Genomic DNA, 19,560 nt, shown 5'->3' on the forward strand with positions numbered 1-19,560 from the left:
GTTACGGAATCTCACTTAATTATGCAACGATGCTTCCATTTGATTTCCGGTGTGTCACGGAAACTTACGGATTGTGCATCAATATTTTTTGGTTTTCTGGCATGTCCTGGAATTTCACAAATTGCCTAATGATGGGTGCCAAGCACCTCACAAGGACCAAAGAAAGGTCGCATGTCATCAAGCAAAGGTCCCCGGACGAAATTAGAGTATGACATAGCTAAATAACACTGTTGTAAATAATGTCATGTGTGAACTTAATTTTGAACGTAATTATAATGGTACAAACTTGTGAATGGAATGTCTATTACTGATAGTGTGTAATGTTATTATATAATTTGAGTATAAGTGAATATCACTTTACTAGTTCAACTACTAATTGTGTAACTTTTTAAATTTTTTAGCATATAATGTAATATAAATTACTTAATTTATATCTATAAATTTCATAATAGTGATTATTCCACTATCTACTATCCTACTATACCAGTTATGGGGTCAAATGCTCTGCATCAGTATTGAGGGTGGTTTTTCATGCCATCATCAATTTACAAGAATATTAATTGATTTAATTGGAGTCTTTGTACATAATTACCTAATACTTAATTTCTTGTTAGAAAAGTACATTGGCCAAGAGTTTACTTTTACTTTTCACCTACTGTTTATAGGGAAGTGGAAAAGCTTCCTACAACTTGTATTTCTGCCTTGATATCTACTAAATTACTAAATTGGCTGGTTTGTACTGTAACTTTTTTTTGGGGTTTCAGAAAGAAGTATCCCGTTTGCGTGGTCTAGTTGGTGGAGGAGAAATTCAGGATAATGACATTTTAGTTGTCAGCTTCCCAGGTTCTCCTGGATCCTTCAAGTGGGAGGGTGTGCAAGGATCATTCACTCCATTAACCTCTGTTAAAAGGATATCTCAGGTTGATATTTATTTGTGTCCAAGAAATCATTCAGTCTCCCATAACCTTGTTTACTGATAAGCATCTTTCTCTTTTTGCAGAAAAAAGACTATGACATTGCCCTTGTTGGGGCCTTTAGAAGGGAAAAGGACAAAGAGATGGAATTACAGGCACTAAGAGATGAAATTCAAGCGTCCATGAAGCTGGTATCTTTGAAAAGCCATATATTTCTTATTGTTTTGTTATCAGTTTTGAATGATTGATTAATGAGGGAGAGAATAAACAAGTTTTGACCTATAAGTAGCAATTTATAATTATATATGAGAAACACCTATCAATTTAGTTTGTTGTCATAGAGCTCCATTCTAGTATTTTCAATGTTTTAATTTATAATCACTCTTTTTTGTTGATTTATCAATAATGATAATTCTTGATGTTTTTGTGATGAATTAAATGATTGAAAATATGGGATGATTTTAGGTGAGACAAAGAGAAGATGAGATACAAAGTTTGAAGATGAGACTACGTTTTCGAGAAGCTGGAATAAAAAGATTAGAAACAGTTGCTTCTGAGAAGATCTCAGCTGAGACACACTTGCTAAAAGAAAAAGAGGAGCACTCGAAGGAAATTGAGGTCTTGCGGGCCCAGGTGGATCGGAATAATGAAGCAACTAGATTTGCTATGGAAAATTTGCAGCTAAAAGAAGAAATTAGAAGGCATGTTTTATTGATACAGCTAAAATACTTTTTTGTTGCTTTTTTTTTATTCATGTGCATGCAAAAGTAACTCACTTTGATTTCATGATTAAAGTAAAGGTTGGGAAGTGGCATAGTTACTCTATGACCAAAAATCAATCTTCCAGTATGAACAATATATACATTGCCTATTATATCCACAAATATGAAAATATGTAAATCAGTTGAGGCAAGAACACAGCCTTATGGTATTGTCAAACTCAAAAGAAACTAGTCAACCAACCAGTCCAAGTTCTCCAACAAATTAGTGCTAGCTAGATTACCAGTGACTTTTCTGTCATATACATATTTTCCATAATGTCATGTTGCTAATGCTTATGTATCTTCAAAACAGGTTAAAGTCATTTTGTATGGAAGGTGAACGAGAACGGATGAGTGAACAAATCATGGTATTGGAAAACAAGGTATGAATGGATGCTTTTGTACTTTGTAAAATTTTCAGTCAATCCCTCTCATGTTGATTTTTATTTTTTCCTTTCACTTGTATGTGTAGTTGTTGGAAGCACTAGATTGGAAATTTATGCATGAAACAGATCTGGTAAGGGTTCAGGTTTTCACTTTTTTTAGTGTAATAATTTTTTCTTGTGTCTAGAATAAAAGGCACTGCAAACTCCTATCTTGACCTCTTTGTCTTTTGCGAATGTTAGAAAAAAAATTCTGATTTGATGATCGAAGATGTACATAATGATGGTAATCTCATCTCCAAACAGGTAAGAATGATATAGTATTTCCTGCATCCATATTCATGTTTGAAGCAGTGAATGTCACAATAGCTTACTTCAACATAGATGTAAGCTAGAACCTAGAATCTGATTTTGATTGTGCCCATTTATCAGGTTTTCAGATTAGCAGTCACTTTTCAGTGACCCACTGTATAAATTTCATGAGTCTTTATCTAAGTTTCTGAAATCAACATAATTTACCAGTTTGGTGTTGTCATCAAATCTTGCTAAATTAAGCTTTCCAGTATAAATATTGGTGGACATATATTGAATCTCATGAAAATGGAAAAACAGGCCCATCTCAATTAGTGTGTTTTAAATCTAACATGAATAATACTGGCGCTCAAGTAGTAGTAGGTAGTGGTAGACATGGAATGCAGTTTAGACTATACATTTTGTTTCTTCATGTTCTTCATTTACCACTTTTTAGAAATGGTCAGGGTGGAAACTCTAAATCATCTATTTTTCTTCATTTACCACTATTATCACATTGTGGATATTCTAGAAGCTCAGTCCATATGTCAATCATTGTCATATGGCCAGTCATTGAATAAGGAGCCCTAGTAATTATTTAGATATCCAATGTGTAAAAAGATAGAATGTCTTTCTGCTTAATTATCTTACATTTATAGTTGTTTGTAATTTTTTGTGCTTGCATTTTAAATTTTCTGTGAATATGACTTATTCAACTATTTAATTCTTATTAATATTTGTCTTTAGGAGTCAAGTTGAAAATCACGATGGCAGTCTTTGGTTAGGGAGGAAAATGAGTTTCTCAAGATTCAGGTCTAGATCACACTTGTTTGTACTCTTATTTTTTTAAAAAAAAAAAATTTATTCAACTTACTAGTCCATTTGTCTGTCACATTCTCTCTGACTTGATATGTTTTATCTACGACAGGCTATACAAAACCAGCCTTTGGGTTGGGGAGGGTATGCTCTAAAATGCAAACTTCAGAACCTAAAACATAGACTAAAATCCTGGAGTAGAGATATCTGTGGAGATCTAGGCAGCAAGGTGAAGCAAACTCAGAATAGGTCACTGCAAGGAAGGCATAGTATTTTTTATATGTACGGAAGACTTAATGCCCCACGACACTTTGGGAATGATAATAGAAATTATTTGCCATCATCTGTGTTTATGGAACAAACACCTTATGAAATCAGTGCTCATGGCTCTTCAAGGTAAAGAAAAGAAAACTAGCCAGTGGGGAAATTAACTATAACGCATGTATTAAAACATGGATAAAATTTTGATATATCTTTAATGTTATTCTGTGTAGATTACACCCGACAGCACTCTTCAATAGTAAAATGATGATAAGATCAAGTTCAGGGTGGGACAAAGATTTATATAATTGTCAGTCGTATCAACGTAGTTTCTGCAGTCCTAACCTCACTGGGCACGCGAAGTTTGATGCTGAGGTAATAAAACTGCTACATTACTCACATTTTTACCTACCAATTCATATTATTTGATTTGCTTAATTATGAGAATTGAAAATAGGTAAATTAAAGGAGAAATAAGAATGATACAAATAAAAGAGAAATAAAGTATATTATTTAGATTAATAGAAATAGGGAGGGGGAGTAGAGAAATTTCTCTCTACTTATTTTGATGAGTGAAAAAGAAAATCAAATAACATAATTTTTTTAAATTTTTTATATAATAATAAAAACTAAAAAATAAAAATGAAATAGAGATTAATTATTCTGCTCCATTTCATTCCAATTTGGGAAAAAAAGTGTTTTCTAGTAGATCTCATGAAAATAACTTCACTTCTATCTATTTTTTTTCTCCCAATCAAATGGGGTTAGAGTTTATATTCCCCATAACATTGATTTATAATTTTAAAATGGGAAAGGAGAATTAAGTCCCTTTAATTTTATTTTTTTCAAATAGACAGCCTCAACTTTAATTTTGTCTTAATTAATACTTAAATTATACTTTTTCTTTCAAATAGACAACATGAACTTTAAAATTATTATGATTGATATTTAAACTTTAACTTTTTCATAAATAGGCACCTTGAACTTTAATTGCATTTCAATTAATCTTTAAAACTTATCTTTTTACTAATATTTTTTTTATCTTAAATGTTAATCATTCATTTTTTTGTTACAACTCATTTTCATATTTAAAATGTAATAAAGAATATAAATTTAAAAGATATGTATAAAAAGGGAAAATAATAACATAAAAAAGTATTATTTGATTTTTTAATTTTTAATTTTATTAAATTTTAATGTTTGATCAAATCTTATTTTGGGAAGACTCTTGGGTGGGTGATGGCTCTGTTCTTAGAGAAAAATACCCAGATTTATATGAGGTATCTTCTCAAAAACTTCAGACAGTGGCAAGCATGGGGATTTTTGGAGAAAATGGCTGGGAGTGGAAATTTTCTTGGAAAAGACATCTTTTTGATAGTGAATTGGGGGAAGCCACAACTTTTATCGACCATACCTCAGCTATAAGTCCTGTTGCAGACTTGAAGGATGACTGGGTGTGGGGAGCTCAACCAACGGGAATGTTCTCTACAAATTCTGCTTACAACTGTCTCAGATCTGAGCAGTCTCTCCATCAGCCAAACAGTGGCTTTAGACAGCTATGGGAAATCAAAATCCCCCCTGCAGCTTTATCCTTTGCCTGGAGATTACTCTGGGATAGGCTTCCTTCTAAGGATAATTTAATCATTAGACAGATTGTCCTCCAAAACGATCTATGCCCTTTCTGCCAAAGCCAAGTGGAATCTGCTTCTCACCTTTTCTTCACTTGTTATAAAGTTATGCCATTATGGTGGGAATTCAACTCATGGGTGAAGGAAGATAGAGTTTTGCACAGCAAGCCTATGGACAACTTTCTTCAGCATTGTTCATTGGCTGGATCGAGGAATTCTAACAGAAGGAGGAAGATTTGGTGGATTGCAGCTACCAAATCCATTTGGAGCCTTAGAAACGACATGGTTTTCAACAACCAGTCTTTTGACATATCTAAATTGATGGACAGATCTATTTATCTCACTTGGTCTTGGTTGAGGGGATGGGAAAAGGATTTTACTGTTCCTTTTCACCAATGGTCCTCTTATATGTCTTTGTCATTCATTTAATGTGTCATTTGTAGGGATGGGTTTTATTGATTTTGGTGGCTGTTGGTTATTTTTCTGTGTTTTAGGGGATGCTACCCTTTGTTTTCCTGTAGTACCTCTGGTACTATGCTTCTTATATATATAATATTATTTTTGGCTGTTCAAAAAAAAAAAGAGAAGCAGAGGCTCATGAGACAGCAATTATGCTGGCAAAGGAGAATGATGAACTCAAGATGAAACTTAAAGCCTTGATTGAGGATAATAGTAAACTAATTGAATTGTATGAACAAGCTGCTACTGAGAACAATAATAGAAATGTTAATAAAGGGGAGGATGGTCAAGAAATTGGTTCCAAGATTGACAATGGTTTTTGTAGGGTGGTTTTTCTTTCCTGTTTTACAGGTCTACTATGTATCTTGTAGTACCTCTGGTACTTTTTTAATCAATATATATATATATTTGCTTTCCAAAAAAAAAATTATATCAATGAAGAGTAAATTACAGTAAATGTCACTGAAATTCCCCCTGATATCCCTGTTTTTTCTACTCGTACACTAACCCTATTAATTATTTGCAAAACATGACACTAATATCCTTGTACATTACACTATACCATTAATTGATTGAAAATCATTACACCATGTACCCTTGTAAGAAAGCAGCTGTAAACATTAAAAAACCAAGGGTTTTGTGCAATATCAAAAACTTTTAAGGGGAGTTAGTGCAATTTAATGTTATATAAAATGTAAACAATTTGAATTCAAAACAAAAGACGCGTCATTTCACAGACAAATTGTTCCAATGAATCAGAACGCCTTGCCACTTTCTTGGCTTCAACTCTTTTAAGTCAATTTATGAGAACACACTCATTGATTGTGCAGGTATTGTTATTTCAGTATTTAGAAACTTAATGAGAGAAATGACAGTCAACAGTTACAAAGTAGGAAACATATCATAACAGGGGAGTTCATGTCCACCTCAAATGCAATAAACAATGAAACTATAACTGATAGAACGAACGCAGGCAGAAGGTACCTTAGATTGAACAACACACGATGCTGGCCTCTGTGTTCTGCTGGCAGGAATGACGACCTGCGATTAAATTAGGGGTCTTTGGTCTGGTCATTTGACAGATAGTATAGATTAGGGTTTATAGTTTTTAAGATGTAAATATATATATATATATATATATATATATATATATATATATATATATATATATATATATATATAACTATTAATTTAATCAAGGGACGAAATTAAGGTTTAAGGATGAGAACCTGCAGAAAATCACGGTGCTGCGTGTGACTTAGCGAGTTAGGGTGTTGCAACTGGAGGATAAAAAGCACAAATTGAGGACCAGAGAGAGCTCAGAGCTGTTCCAATGTTGTTGAAGACAAGATGTTTAGAAATTTTTTTGTTTTAATTTAGATCATTAAAATTCAAAAAGGGGTAAAAAATAATAGAAAAAACATTGTGGCAAATTATAGCCGCCAATAAATGCTAAGACCAAATAAACCACAACTGTATGCTTTGTGACATTTATAGCCAATCAGTATTTTAATTTTTAAACCGCGGCAATGTATATATTGTGTTGGGATAAAACACAACAATCCATTTTATCCCACAAAATAATGGCCATACCATAAAAAAAACAGAAACAACTATTTATCACTTTATCTTTATCATGAAAATTTAATTGATTTTTTTCACCATCAATCTAATCCAAACACACTAGTAAGTTGAATTCCAAAGAATTCCTATGGGGGGAAAACCAGATAGTAGGAAGATTGCTTGGATTTCTTGGAGCCAGTGCTGCTCTCCTAAGCATATGGGAGGGTTGGGGATTAGAGATCTTCCAAGTCTTAACAAGGCTCTGTTGTTCAAATGGAAGTGGCTGATGTTCCACCAACCAGACCAGCTTTGGACCAGAATTCTGATCTCTATGTACAATGGCTGGAGGGGATTGGAGTATGGTCCTCGAAAGCAGTATTTCTCTACTTGGTGGGCTGATTTAAGGGCCATCTTTCAACAGCAAAATGTGGTCAGTGCTGATAATCAAATCAGGTGGAAGCTGGGGAGAGGTGACAAATTCCTCTTTTGGGAAGATCCTTGGGGTGATGAAGGAGTTCCTCTAAAGGATCAATTCCATGAGTTATTCAGTATTTCTTCCCAAAGAGATTTAAGGGTGGCAGAGGTGGGATCCTGGACAGAGAATGGATGGGTCTGGAATATGGTTTGGAGAAGACACTTGTTTGATAATGAGGTGCAGCTAGCCTCTATTTTCATTGATCACATCCACCAAATCAGAGTTAACAACAATCTCAATGATACCTGGGTTTGGGGAGCTGAATCCTCTAGGATTTTGTCAACTAAATTTGGTTATCAAGTTATTAAATCTGAGATGGTACATTCAAGGTCTGTACCTGGGATTCAAGAAACTTTGGGAGATCAAACTTCCTCCTAAAGCCCTTTCTTTTGTTTGGAGGTTATTATGGGACAGACTTCCCACGAAGGACAACTTGATCAAGAGGCAGATTCAGGTAGATAATGATTTATGTCCCTTCTGTCACAATCAACCCGAATCCGCATCCCATCTATTTTTCACCTGTGGCAAAACTATGGCTATATGGTGGGAATACCTTTCTTGGGTAAAGGAAGACAAGGTGTTTCACTGTAGGCCTTTGGATAATTTTATCCAGCACTACTCCTCAGCAACTTCAAAGGTTTCTAACACAAGAAGGACAATGTGGTGGATAGCAGCTACAGTATAAATTTGGAGGCTCAGAAATGCTATCATTTTTCAGAATCAAACTTTTGATCTCAATAGGCTGACAGATAGCACTTTATGCTAACTAGGATTCTAAATTTTGGGGAACTATTCAAGATTAGGAATTTTATGTTATTCCTGGAGTGGATATTACTGTCCTACTTTTCTCTATTTAAGACAACAACCTTATTTCTTAAGGATTGAATTTTGATTTGACTTTAAATGCAGGACCTATCAAACTTTTACAATGGGTTTGGTATACATGAATGAAAATGGATGAAAGTGTGAGGAATGAAAAGAGATGAAAGAGAGTAATGTATACTATTCTCTGAGTGGCTGTCATTTGTTTCTAAAAGGAAACAGCATACTGACTCAATAATTATAATATAAACACAAAAAACAAAAAAAACATTTGCATTTGGATATACTTATTAGTATAAATATGATAATCTGCTCCTAAATACACCATAATGATCTGATATCCTACTGTGGGTCGTGTTGAAACATTCAAATAGGATCTAAGTCAAAATGATTTTAAAAAAAGAATCCCTTTGCAGAGGGAGCCACAAATTGTAACGCAGCAACTACAGAATCTACAGAAACACCAAAGATACACCAACTTACCAACCAATAACACCCCATAAGAATTTTATTTTTTTAATCATTTGTAAACGCACAATCAAAATTAATAATCAAAAAGTACCTTGTGCCAGCAATAGATGCAGAAGGTGGTTCAGTACTTATGGTCTTCAATTTAACCTTGTTGAGTAAGTCTTCCAATTGATCTAAGTTCCTCTGAAAAATGTAACAAAAATAATTCAAACCCAAAGTACACAACGCAAATAATTATCCAACTCGAATAGCAGTTATTGGACTCTTAGTTTCAGAAAAAGCTTAATTACTCCAATTTGCTGACTATGTAAATGAGTGAAAAACCTGTATACATTGTTGATCCGATAACCAAGTAACACATGTTTCCACAAAGAAAATAAAAGCGAAGCTAACTTTTTCTGACTAAGTAGAGAAATGCCAAAACAACACATAAAAAATGGAAATACTTATAAAATCAATGATTTTAAACTGCATTAACTGCACTTTTACACGTAAACAAGAAAAAGAAAAATAAAAAACACATGGTCAACAAAAAAAAAACAAAAAACAGGTTAGGATGTTACCTCTTATAATCTAACCACGTTCGGATGCTTCAGCAGCTTCAAGGTGGATATTTCCCTCTTTATCTGCTATGAAAAAATGAAGATGAGAAAACTGATCTTATGTATTAATTTGAATCATAAATTATAAGCAAAGAGAGGTAAAGAAACAAACAAACATAAATTTTGCACAAAAATTGCCAAACAAAACCCAATTACACTGTAAGAGTGTATGACCACCTAATTTCCAGAACATTTTGGCACATTTGATTCATGCTTCTCATTTGATTCATGCTTCGCATATGTAATAATGGAAGAAAATAATCGAAACCACAATTGCATATGTAATAAATCCAACAACCTATGCTCGAAGTGCACCAATCCAGATAACAAAAACGCGAAACCAAAACAACCAACAACATCAACTTCGTTAGTACTCTGACTTAACTAAACCCTTTGGCCTTCAAATCCTTTTCGCATATTCAACGATGACATTGTTAGGGCAACTCAAGAAGTCGATAATCACATTTTAAAAGTCTTATATTATGAAACAAGAACTAAAAAACTTATATTATGAAACAAGAACTCAAAAACTTCGACATGCTTACCTTCACACTAGCAAGGTCGCGACACCACTCCAAAGGGCACGAGATCGGATATGTGGTGGTGGTCAGAACAATGGCTAGGGTTTTTGTTCTTGGTGGTCGAAAAGGCAATGTCACGGTGGGCACGACGGAGTCGTCGCTGGGATGACTTCAGGCAACAGAGCGCATGCGCATTAGGGTTTTGGTATAGCTTTTTCGAGGACGCGAGAGTGTTGAATCATCGTGAAACAAGGAGTATTTAAAGAACAAAATTAAAGACGGTGCACACGTAACACCGTCTTTGTCTCTGACCACAACTACGACGGTGTCTACAAACACACCGTCTTAGATTAGTTCCACCAAAGCTACAAACGCGGCGTTTAAGTGAAACGTCGTCGTATACGAAAGGCGCCGTATATAAAACTTATATATTTACGGAAATGCCACCGTGTGCATTACTACGTCGGGTAATGTAGGACCGACGTAGAATGTGCGTCGTAAAATACAATATTTCTAGTAGTGAGACTCTTTCATAGGTCCTGAAAAATTGATTAGTTTATATGTTTTAATTAAAATGTTATCTTGATTGTGAATTTGGTATTTCTGAAATTGATAACAAAAAACACAATGCACTATTATTTTATTTGAATGGGAATGAGGATTACAAAATGCCAATATTCTGAAACGAGGAAAACTCAAACCATTACCATTCTATAGTACCTGCGACAGTCATCTCTCTAAAATGATTAGTGATATGATATACTAATACTTATTAGTTTTTGAATTATTTTTTTTCCACAATTTGTAGCCATCAAAAGCCGCCACAAATTACACATTTAATATGTGTTATTTGACACACACTAAAGCCAGTTGGAGAGAAGAACTAAAATAAGCATTTCTCAAGTTTAAAGGACTGATAAAAATATTTTAATTTGAGGGACAAAAAAATATATCTCTAATTTAAAGGACTAAAAATATACGTAAGTCTAAAAACTCTTATAAAATACTTCCTAAAAAATAATCTTTTGAAGAATATTATAAATGTTTTTTAATTGGGATTAGTTGGGGTAAAAAAAATATCCCTGATTTTATATTTATTATATTTTTTAATTTTATATAATAAGTTTAAGAACCGTGTAAATTGATAATGATATATTTTTTGTTGATCAAAGTAAAAATATGAAAAAATATTCGACTACATGTATATTTTAAAATATAGTAATTATTGTTAAAAGTAAATTTTATATAAACACAACTAATAAAGAATTGTATTTTTTTAATTTGCACTAGTAAAATTTAAATCAATATTAATTTTCTATTATGAAACAAATACGTGCACATTTTTAATTGATTGTCCAATAAAACAATTTAAATCAATATTAACTTATTTTATATATTTATAGAATATTATATATTATAATTTAAAAAAATTTAAATTTATCACAAGTGTGTATATAAAATATATTTAAATATTTATTGATATATCTACTAATATATATTTATTAAATTTTAAATTATATAAAATATGAATTTAATATTTGTGTAATGCACAACAAACTAAACTATATAATTTAATGCAAAAGTCAAGCAAAAGGGGAGTCAAGCAAGCTGAAGCTGAAAAGGAAAGAAAGAGGGAGGAAAGGTGTGCAAATATGGGAAAAGAAGGAAGAGAGAAGGAAGGGGTGCAAGAGTTAAATGTTGTATGATGGTAGGGGTGAGAAATTTTAAAAGATAGAGGGGTAGGAGAAAATGTAGGAATAATATATTCTTTTTAAAATTAAAAACAAATTGTAAATTTAGTTAAAAGTTATTGGCACAAGTGGTTTGACACTTAAGTCTCTTAATCAAGGTTAGGGGTTCGATTTTGGCTTGGACATGGAATTATAATTGAAGGTACCACTTTATTCCAAGATGGATTAACAAGGAGATGATTAGTTGGGTGACAAATAAGAAATCTCATATACCTTTGGTTGCATTAAGTGGAAGTTAACTTTTTTTTTATTTTAGTAATGTTTTAAGCAAAGCCATTTACTACCCCAACATGGATGTTGCTATTCTCACCAGATTTAATGCTCTTCCCACCTCATGTTTTTATAAAAACTAAGGAAAATGAATTTTTGCCCTTGTCAATGTTTCTAACACCCATTCAACCTCCTCCATTTTTCTAACTCAACTCCCCTCTCGCCCTCTTTTATCACACCAAGGTGGATTTCCCCTTATAATATTGGCCTTTTCTCAAATACAAAATAACTTAGTTCAACAAAGAATAGACAGTGTAAGATTGAACGTGTCATCCAATGATTTTGCAGAGTTTCGATTCATAAATTTTCTCATTTCTTTATAATATTTTTTCGTTCTTTGCTTTTGGGTAGAGGTTGCCTTTTATAGACTTTAGTGAAGGATCCGTTATGGGATTAACGTTGAATTTTGATATGTCTATTGTCTCACACTAGGAGGTAAGGCGACATGGCACACTCTGATTGGAGAGGAAAGGAATAAAAGTAAAGACAACAACATGTACTCCTTATCTACGTAAAAAATGACCTTTGAGGAATATACTATAAATACCTTTTATTCTCTTTTATTTTGTTCTTTCCTTAAATTCAAATGTTAGCAATTCACATAAATAAAGACAAAACTAAATGTTGGAAAGAGAGATCATGCGCTTCCTTTTATGGCTAGCATTACCTTTTCGCACTCAATAGGCATCACGTATAAGCTTATAAAATGAGTATGTATGTGACTTACAACAAGTGGGCGCGAGTAGTAAGAACAATTAGTGTATAAATAGTATTGGTTTTCACAATAAGTGGATGCAATAGATTTTACAGTGCATTGGATATTGGATATATCTTAACAACAAGTTTTCCACTTTAAGCATTATACATGACTTACTAGAGTTGTATATAACGATTAAGTCCTTTTACAAAGTCATCATGTTCACTTAACATCAACTCATTAAATTATCAACAATTTATACTTTTGTAAACATGAAAATTTAAGGCATGGTAGGTCATCTAGTTTAGTGGATCCTTCAAACCTAACATATCAATTTTGTGTGTTTGTCATTGTCTCCAACACCGATGACTTGTTTTATTTCGCATTTAGTTTCTACAAATCTGTTAGGTTGTAGGACAAACTAATTCTGCTATGTATCTAAACCCATACACATAACATACAAAAATTTAATTGTTAAACTAATTTAGTAGTAGACATTACTAGAGACTCATTGTAATCATATGATCATTGATTGTTAGACTAATTTATAATTATATTCATTAATGTGGTCTTCTTGAGTTCTATTTGAAATCATTTATACTAGTTTTTGTCATGTTTTTCATTTGGTATGCTGATTACCTCTACAAAATCCTTCATTAGCATCTGTCAAACAATGCAACAAAAATGTTTTTTCATAGTATAAGATGGCCAACCAAAATGCATTTTCATTGTATTATTAAATAATGTTTTTGTATTACAATGAAAGTATGTTTTTGTTCTATATATTATACTATGAAAACCTGTTTTTCCTATATTAAAAAATAAATTAATTAATAGTCAAACAAAAACATATTTCTATTGTGCAATATGTATGTTACAAAAATGCATTACGGCAATGTTTGGATGTGCGGATTTGGTATATAATGAAAACATATTTTCATAGTGCATATAATACTATGGAAATGAGTTTTTGTAGTGCACCAAATATGCAACCCTTAATGTTGTAGAAACACATTTTCCTAGTTAAAATTGTACCATGGAAACACATTTTTGTTGGTAGGAATTTTTGGAATAAAACTCTTACAAACAAATTTTTGGGTGGAAAGAGTAAAAAACATTGTAGGAATAGCAACACCCACCCAACATGCTGGATCATCTTCACCGTACTTGGACCGAGAGCTTAACAAAGCAACCCACACCACCGCTCCTCCAATTTTTTTTCTGTTTTGAAAAGCCACCCTTTACTACATCAACATTTTTTTTTTTTCTTTCTGAAAAGCCATCCTCACTAACGTCAACGTTCCATTCAGAGAGAAAGACCATCACCTCCCACAATATGCCAAATTCACGTGAAAATAATGCTATAGTTCTAATAAAACAGTACAACTATTTATTATTATTTTTCAAAAAAAATATTTTATTTTTTAATAATTTAATATGATATTCTGAAAAAAGTGGTAAATGTTGTAAGTAGTTTACAGAGTAATTAAAAAGATAAAATACTGAGTAATTTAAATAGTAATTAAATTATAAATTAAAATAGACTTATAAAAAATATTTTCATTGTTTTTGCTATAAATATAGATTACCAACATGTATTGTTAGTTTGATCCGAGTGAACTCTTTCCTTTAAACAATGTCTCATATTCAGGTCTCATTAATAATAATAAAAAAAGTAATTAATAGGAGAGACTCTTGCAAAGATGATAAGCTAAGTTTTTCAGTAAAATTAAATCATTAACAAAACTATTAGATATTTCACACAAATAACATAATAATTAAAAAAATGTAAATTATAGTTATGATAGATTACAAATAACAACCGGTTCCAATCAAATTCAACATTATATTATTATAAGTTACACTTAACTGGTTAACCAAAAACTATTATTCTCTATTCTCTATTATTGGAAACTAATATCTGATTATTCCATTCCACAAAATAACCGTATAGTTTAGTCAATTTTTCATGTTTTACTTTTGAGGAAGCATAGCCAAGTCAATAATATCTTTATTATAAAAATCAAAATAAACAAGTATGAGAGGAAAAATTTATGCAATTGAGTGAGAAAATTTTAGCAAATTTTTTTTTATATTTTTTAATTCATAAAATTAAATAAATATGATAATTAAGGTAATTAGGATAAGTATATCTTATAATTTGAAAAATTAAATTAATTATTATCAACACATTTATATACTTTAATTAAGATAATTAAAATTATTTAAAAAAAATAATCATATATTTATCTTTATTATAATAAAAGTAAACAAGTCTTGAGCATGAAATTATATGCAATTGAGCGAAATTTTAGATGAATTTTTTTCTATTTTTTAATTAATAAAATTATATAAATATGATAATTAAAATAATTATAAAAATATATCTTCTAATTTGAAATAGTTAAATTAGTTATTATCAACACATCTATATGTTTTATCAAAGGTAATTAAGATTATTTTTAAAATAAGATGATTATATAATTTTAAAATATAGTATCACTACTACAAAAAAGACTTTTTACATTGGTTATTAGACACTTTTCATGACGGTTTTCAAACATCTTCGTAGCCACCTTTGCGAAAAGTCAACACTTTACACGACGGTTTTCAAACCATCTTAGAAACTTAGTTTTTACATTGGTTTGTATAGAAATCATCTTAGAATGTATTTTTTTAAAACACAAAAATAAAAAATTGAGAATTCTAAGATGGTTCTCTAAAAAACTGTCTTAAGTTGTCTTTTTAATTTTTTTTAAAATTTAAGATTCTAAGATAGTTTTCTCCAAAATCATCTGGTTCTTTGAAAAACCGTTTTAGAAATGTCTTTTTAAAAAAATTTAGAATTTTATGCAACCGTCTTAGAAAATATTTTTTTCACCATACCACTCCCTCTCACAACCTGTTCATTTAGATACTTTTGCAGGCCATTGCCGAAAAAAAGAAAAAAAATCCAAATTTATTATACATTTTTCCAAAATTGTGTAGACTGAATAGAAAAAGTACATTATGATACAAATTACAAAATTCATATTCTACATTAACCAATTTAACAGTGAGAAAGATAAGAAAAACTACTAAATAGTCACATAGTTCTAATTCCATGTCATGAATCAATTACTCGAAAAACTGAAGTTGTTGCATATATAAAAGCACATATACTACTTTATTTAACAATGTTGATGAGCTAATTCTGTATTTGTTTTTAAACTATACAAAAATTTAAGGTTTAGAATCCACCTTTTGTCTATGTTAATAGGGACATCAAAGCCTTTCATGGAAGTTGTCCATGTTCTAAAAAATGAAATTTCAACTATATTCTTGTGTGCTACAATCCAATCTAAATCATAAATTTTGTAAGAGATAGGGGGAACAACATGAAGATTAAGCTTTGAAGCTTGAAGAAGTTTTGTCTTTTTACATGTCCAACTCCTTGAGTGGCATTTTTATTGATTGTTGCATCTTAGTCTTAATCTATCCATATGTACATCATGCATCATCACGTAGAAGTAAGAAGATTATTTTTAAAGTTAGAAACTTCTTTAGTGCATAAAACTCTCTATTTTAATCGACTATCAAGCTATTCGCAATCGATTACACAAGTTGTTTAAAGCTTGCAGAGAGATCCCTATTCGATTTAATTGATTACACATTTTAGTTTGAGAACATGTATGGTTTTTAATGAGTCTTTGCTTTAATTGATTACCAATTGATCATAATCGATTACTTCGTTTTTGAAAGTGTTCCCATAAGTGATCAAGATCACTTTAATCGATTAAATGAAGAATCTAATCAATTACATTGTTCTTGAAAGCTTCCCAAGTTTGGGAAGAACACTTTAATCGATTAAAATTATAATCTAAGATGACTTCTTTGAGATAATCAATTACATTGACAATTTAATCAATTATAGGAGGTTACAACTGTTTTCTCTATCAATAACCACCTTGTGTTCTCACTTTTAAGAGATCATAATAAGTGCTTAGAATAAGTTTGTGTGACTCACACATTCTAGTCTTTGTTTTCTAAAGTGTTCATGGTAAAAGTGAGTTGTTAACACTTTGTGAGAACAAGAAGAGATCCATTCAATCAAGCATAGGTTCTTGCATTTGAATGACCAGGTTGTGTCTCTCCTTGACTTGTTTTTTCATATGATTTTACATGTTGTTAGCATATGCATGAAGTTCTGAAAGCATGCTAGAATATGGTTTTCTACTTTGGGCTAAGGGTAGGTGTTTCTTAGGCTCTTATTCCCAAAGGACACTAAGGTTGGGTACCTTAGTCTTTTTTTCTGGGTAGGAACTGAGATTGATTGCGATTGCTTGTAAGAATTCAAAATGCATAGTGGAAATCTAATTCAATTGAATTAGATAATTGGAGTAGTTTCTCTAGAGATAGAGAGTGAACCAATATAAAAATTGGTGTAATTCTCTTGATCTTATCTCTCTCATTGTATTCTTGATTAATTTGTTGAGTTTAAAGAAAAATTTTTTTTGAAAAGAACTTTAACAAAAGGATAGTGTGTACGGGTGATTGATTAGATATTGATTTTAACAAAAGTTTTTGATACAATTCTTGGAAGTGAAAGTTTTTCAAAACTCTATTTTTTAAGTTTGATTTGATTTAAAAACCAATTCACCTTCCTCTTGGTTTGTGAGTTTCATCGTCTTTTTCAATTGGTATTAGAGCTACATCTTGAAAGTTGCTCAAGATCATAATTTTTCTAAAATGGGCTCTAAACAAATAAATTTCAAAGAGGGTGCCTCTCTCAATTGACCACCATTGTTTGAGGATGAACATTTTTTGTTTTGGCAAAAGAGAATGGAAATCTTTATTTTGTCAATTGATCCCGGTGCATGGAATGCTATTGTTAAAGGAAAATTTATACCAACTAAAGAAGAGAATTGTTAATTGGTTCCTAAAGAATGGGATGAGATGAAAGATGATGAGAAAAGAAAAGTGCAAGATGATCAAAAAGCTAAAAATATTTTAACTTCTGGTTTATCTTCTGATGAATTTTTTCGTACTGCAAGGTGCAAAAGTGCAAAGGAAATATGGAAAATGCTTGAAATCACTTATAAAGGCACTACAGATGTAAGAAGAGCAAGAAAACACACTCTTGTATCAGAATATGAAGCTTTCCAAATGAAGAATGGTGAAACCATTTCAAAACTTCAAACAAGATTCACCCATATTGTGAATCACTTGCTTGGTCTTGGAAAAACATTTGAAGATGATGAGCTAAACATTAAGATTCCCAATTGTCTTACAAGAACTTGGGAACCAAAGATCACAATGATCAAGGAATCCAATGACTTGGCATCAATGTTGATTGAAGCTCTCTTCAAAAAATTGCTTGCATATGAACATGAGTTGATTCAACAATCTCATGCAAAAAAAAAAAGAAAAAAGAAAAGGAATCGCACTCAAGGTTAGTTCTTCAAAGGAAGATTGCAAAGAAAGCTCTAGTGATGACGAAGATGCAGATAATTTAAGCTTGATTTTGAAGAAGTTTGGGAAATTTCTCAAAAGATCCAAAGACAAAAAATTCTCTAAACCTTCAAAAAAGGAAGAAAGCAATAACAACACCTTCACATGCTCCGAATGCGGGAAGCAAGGCCACATCAAATTAGAATGTCCTATCTACCTTATAAAACAACTTGCTGGAAAGAAAGGAAAGAATGATGGAAAACAGAAAAAGGCCTATATAGCTTGAGAAGAAAATGTATCCACATCCTCTGATTCTTCTAGTGAAGAAGAAATTACAAATGTGTGCTTGATGGCAGACTCAATGGATGACTACTCAACCATGAAGAAACTAAGGTAAATTTTGAATTTGAAGAAGTTTTAAAAGCATTTAATGAAATGCATAAAGGCTTACTGTTTCAAACAATAAGCTGAGAAGCTATCTAAAATTGCATATCACTAAATTGTCTTCAACACAAAGTGAGCTGGAAAAATTGAGACAAGAAAATAAAAAACTTGTTTCAAGTTATAAAGCCACTGGTTGTGTTTGTACCTCTACTTCTCTTAATATGGATGATTACAAATCTTTGCAATTTTAGTTTGAAAAGTTCAAAAAGGATCACTATGAGGAACATATGAAGTTGCAAACTGAGCTTTCCTATCTTAAATATCTTTTTAGAAAAATGAACAAAGGAAAGAGTGACCTTAGTCACTTGCTTAGTGTGCAAAAGCTTACTACCAATAAGACTAGTTTGGAGCATAAACAAGCAACTACCTTTTCAAAAAAAACTAAGTTTGCATTCTCCAAAAAGATGAACCCAAACAAATTCTCCAAAATGAAAAACATAGTGCATTTTGAGCGTAAAGCAAAGACTTATCATTATTGCATGAAAAGAGGGCACACATCTTATAAATGCTATGTTAGGAGATTTGATGTTCCTAGAGGTAAATGTGATTAGATTTCTAAAGATTTAATTGTAGAAATTAACCCCATTGGATCCATCCTTAATTGGGTACCACCTCTCTCTAATTGATTTTGTCTTTAGGTGTGTCTAAAAGCAAGAGACTCGGTATGGTACTTGTATAGTGGTTGCTCTAGGCACATGATGGGTGAAAAGTCCAGACTTACTACCTTTGTGTTAAAGGAAGGAGGATATTTCACTTTTGGAGGCAACAATAAGGAAAGAATTATAGGAGAAGGAAACATTAGAAATCAACACAAGTCACAAATAAAAAAAATGTTCTGTATGTTGATGGACTTAAGCACATCCTCTTGAGCATAAGTCAACTATGTGACAAAGGCTTCAAAATTGAATTCAACAGGAATTGTTGTCTCATTTGTGAAGCTAAATTTGGTGAGGTTGTTCAGATAGGTAAAAGAATAGGTAATATCTACATGTTGAATATTG

At 31.6% G+C, this 19,560-nt stretch overlaps 2 protein-coding genes across 2 annotated transcripts; both read left to right on the forward strand.

Annotated features, from left to right (window-relative positions):
- The first annotated feature begins 946 nt into the window (after positions 1-946).
- On the forward strand, positions 947-2,715 carry LOC102666135 (kinesin-like protein KIN-12E). Its single transcript, XM_006591141.4, has 4 exons — positions 947-1,105; positions 1,380-1,615; positions 1,989-2,058; positions 2,148-2,715. The coding sequence occupies exons 1-4, from the start codon at positions 1,058-1,060 to the stop codon at positions 2,244-2,246; spliced, it is 453 nt and encodes a 150-aa protein (XP_006591204.2). The 5' UTR covers positions 947-1,057; the 3' UTR covers positions 2,247-2,715.
- Positions 2,716-4,739: 2,024 nt separating this feature from the next.
- On the forward strand, positions 4,740-5,483 carry LOC102666710 (uncharacterized). Its single transcript, XM_006591599.1, has one exon. The coding sequence runs from the start codon at positions 4,740-4,742 to the stop codon at positions 5,481-5,483; it is 744 nt and encodes a 247-aa protein (XP_006591662.1).
- The last annotated feature ends 14,077 nt before the right edge of the window (positions 5,484-19,560 follow it).

The sequence above is a fragment of the Glycine max genome, chromosome 12, assembly GCF_000004515.6.
Source record: "Glycine max cultivar Williams 82 chromosome 12, Glycine_max_v4.0, whole genome shotgun sequence".
Lineage (NCBI taxonomy): Eukaryota > Viridiplantae > Streptophyta > Magnoliopsida > Fabales > Fabaceae > Glycine > Glycine max.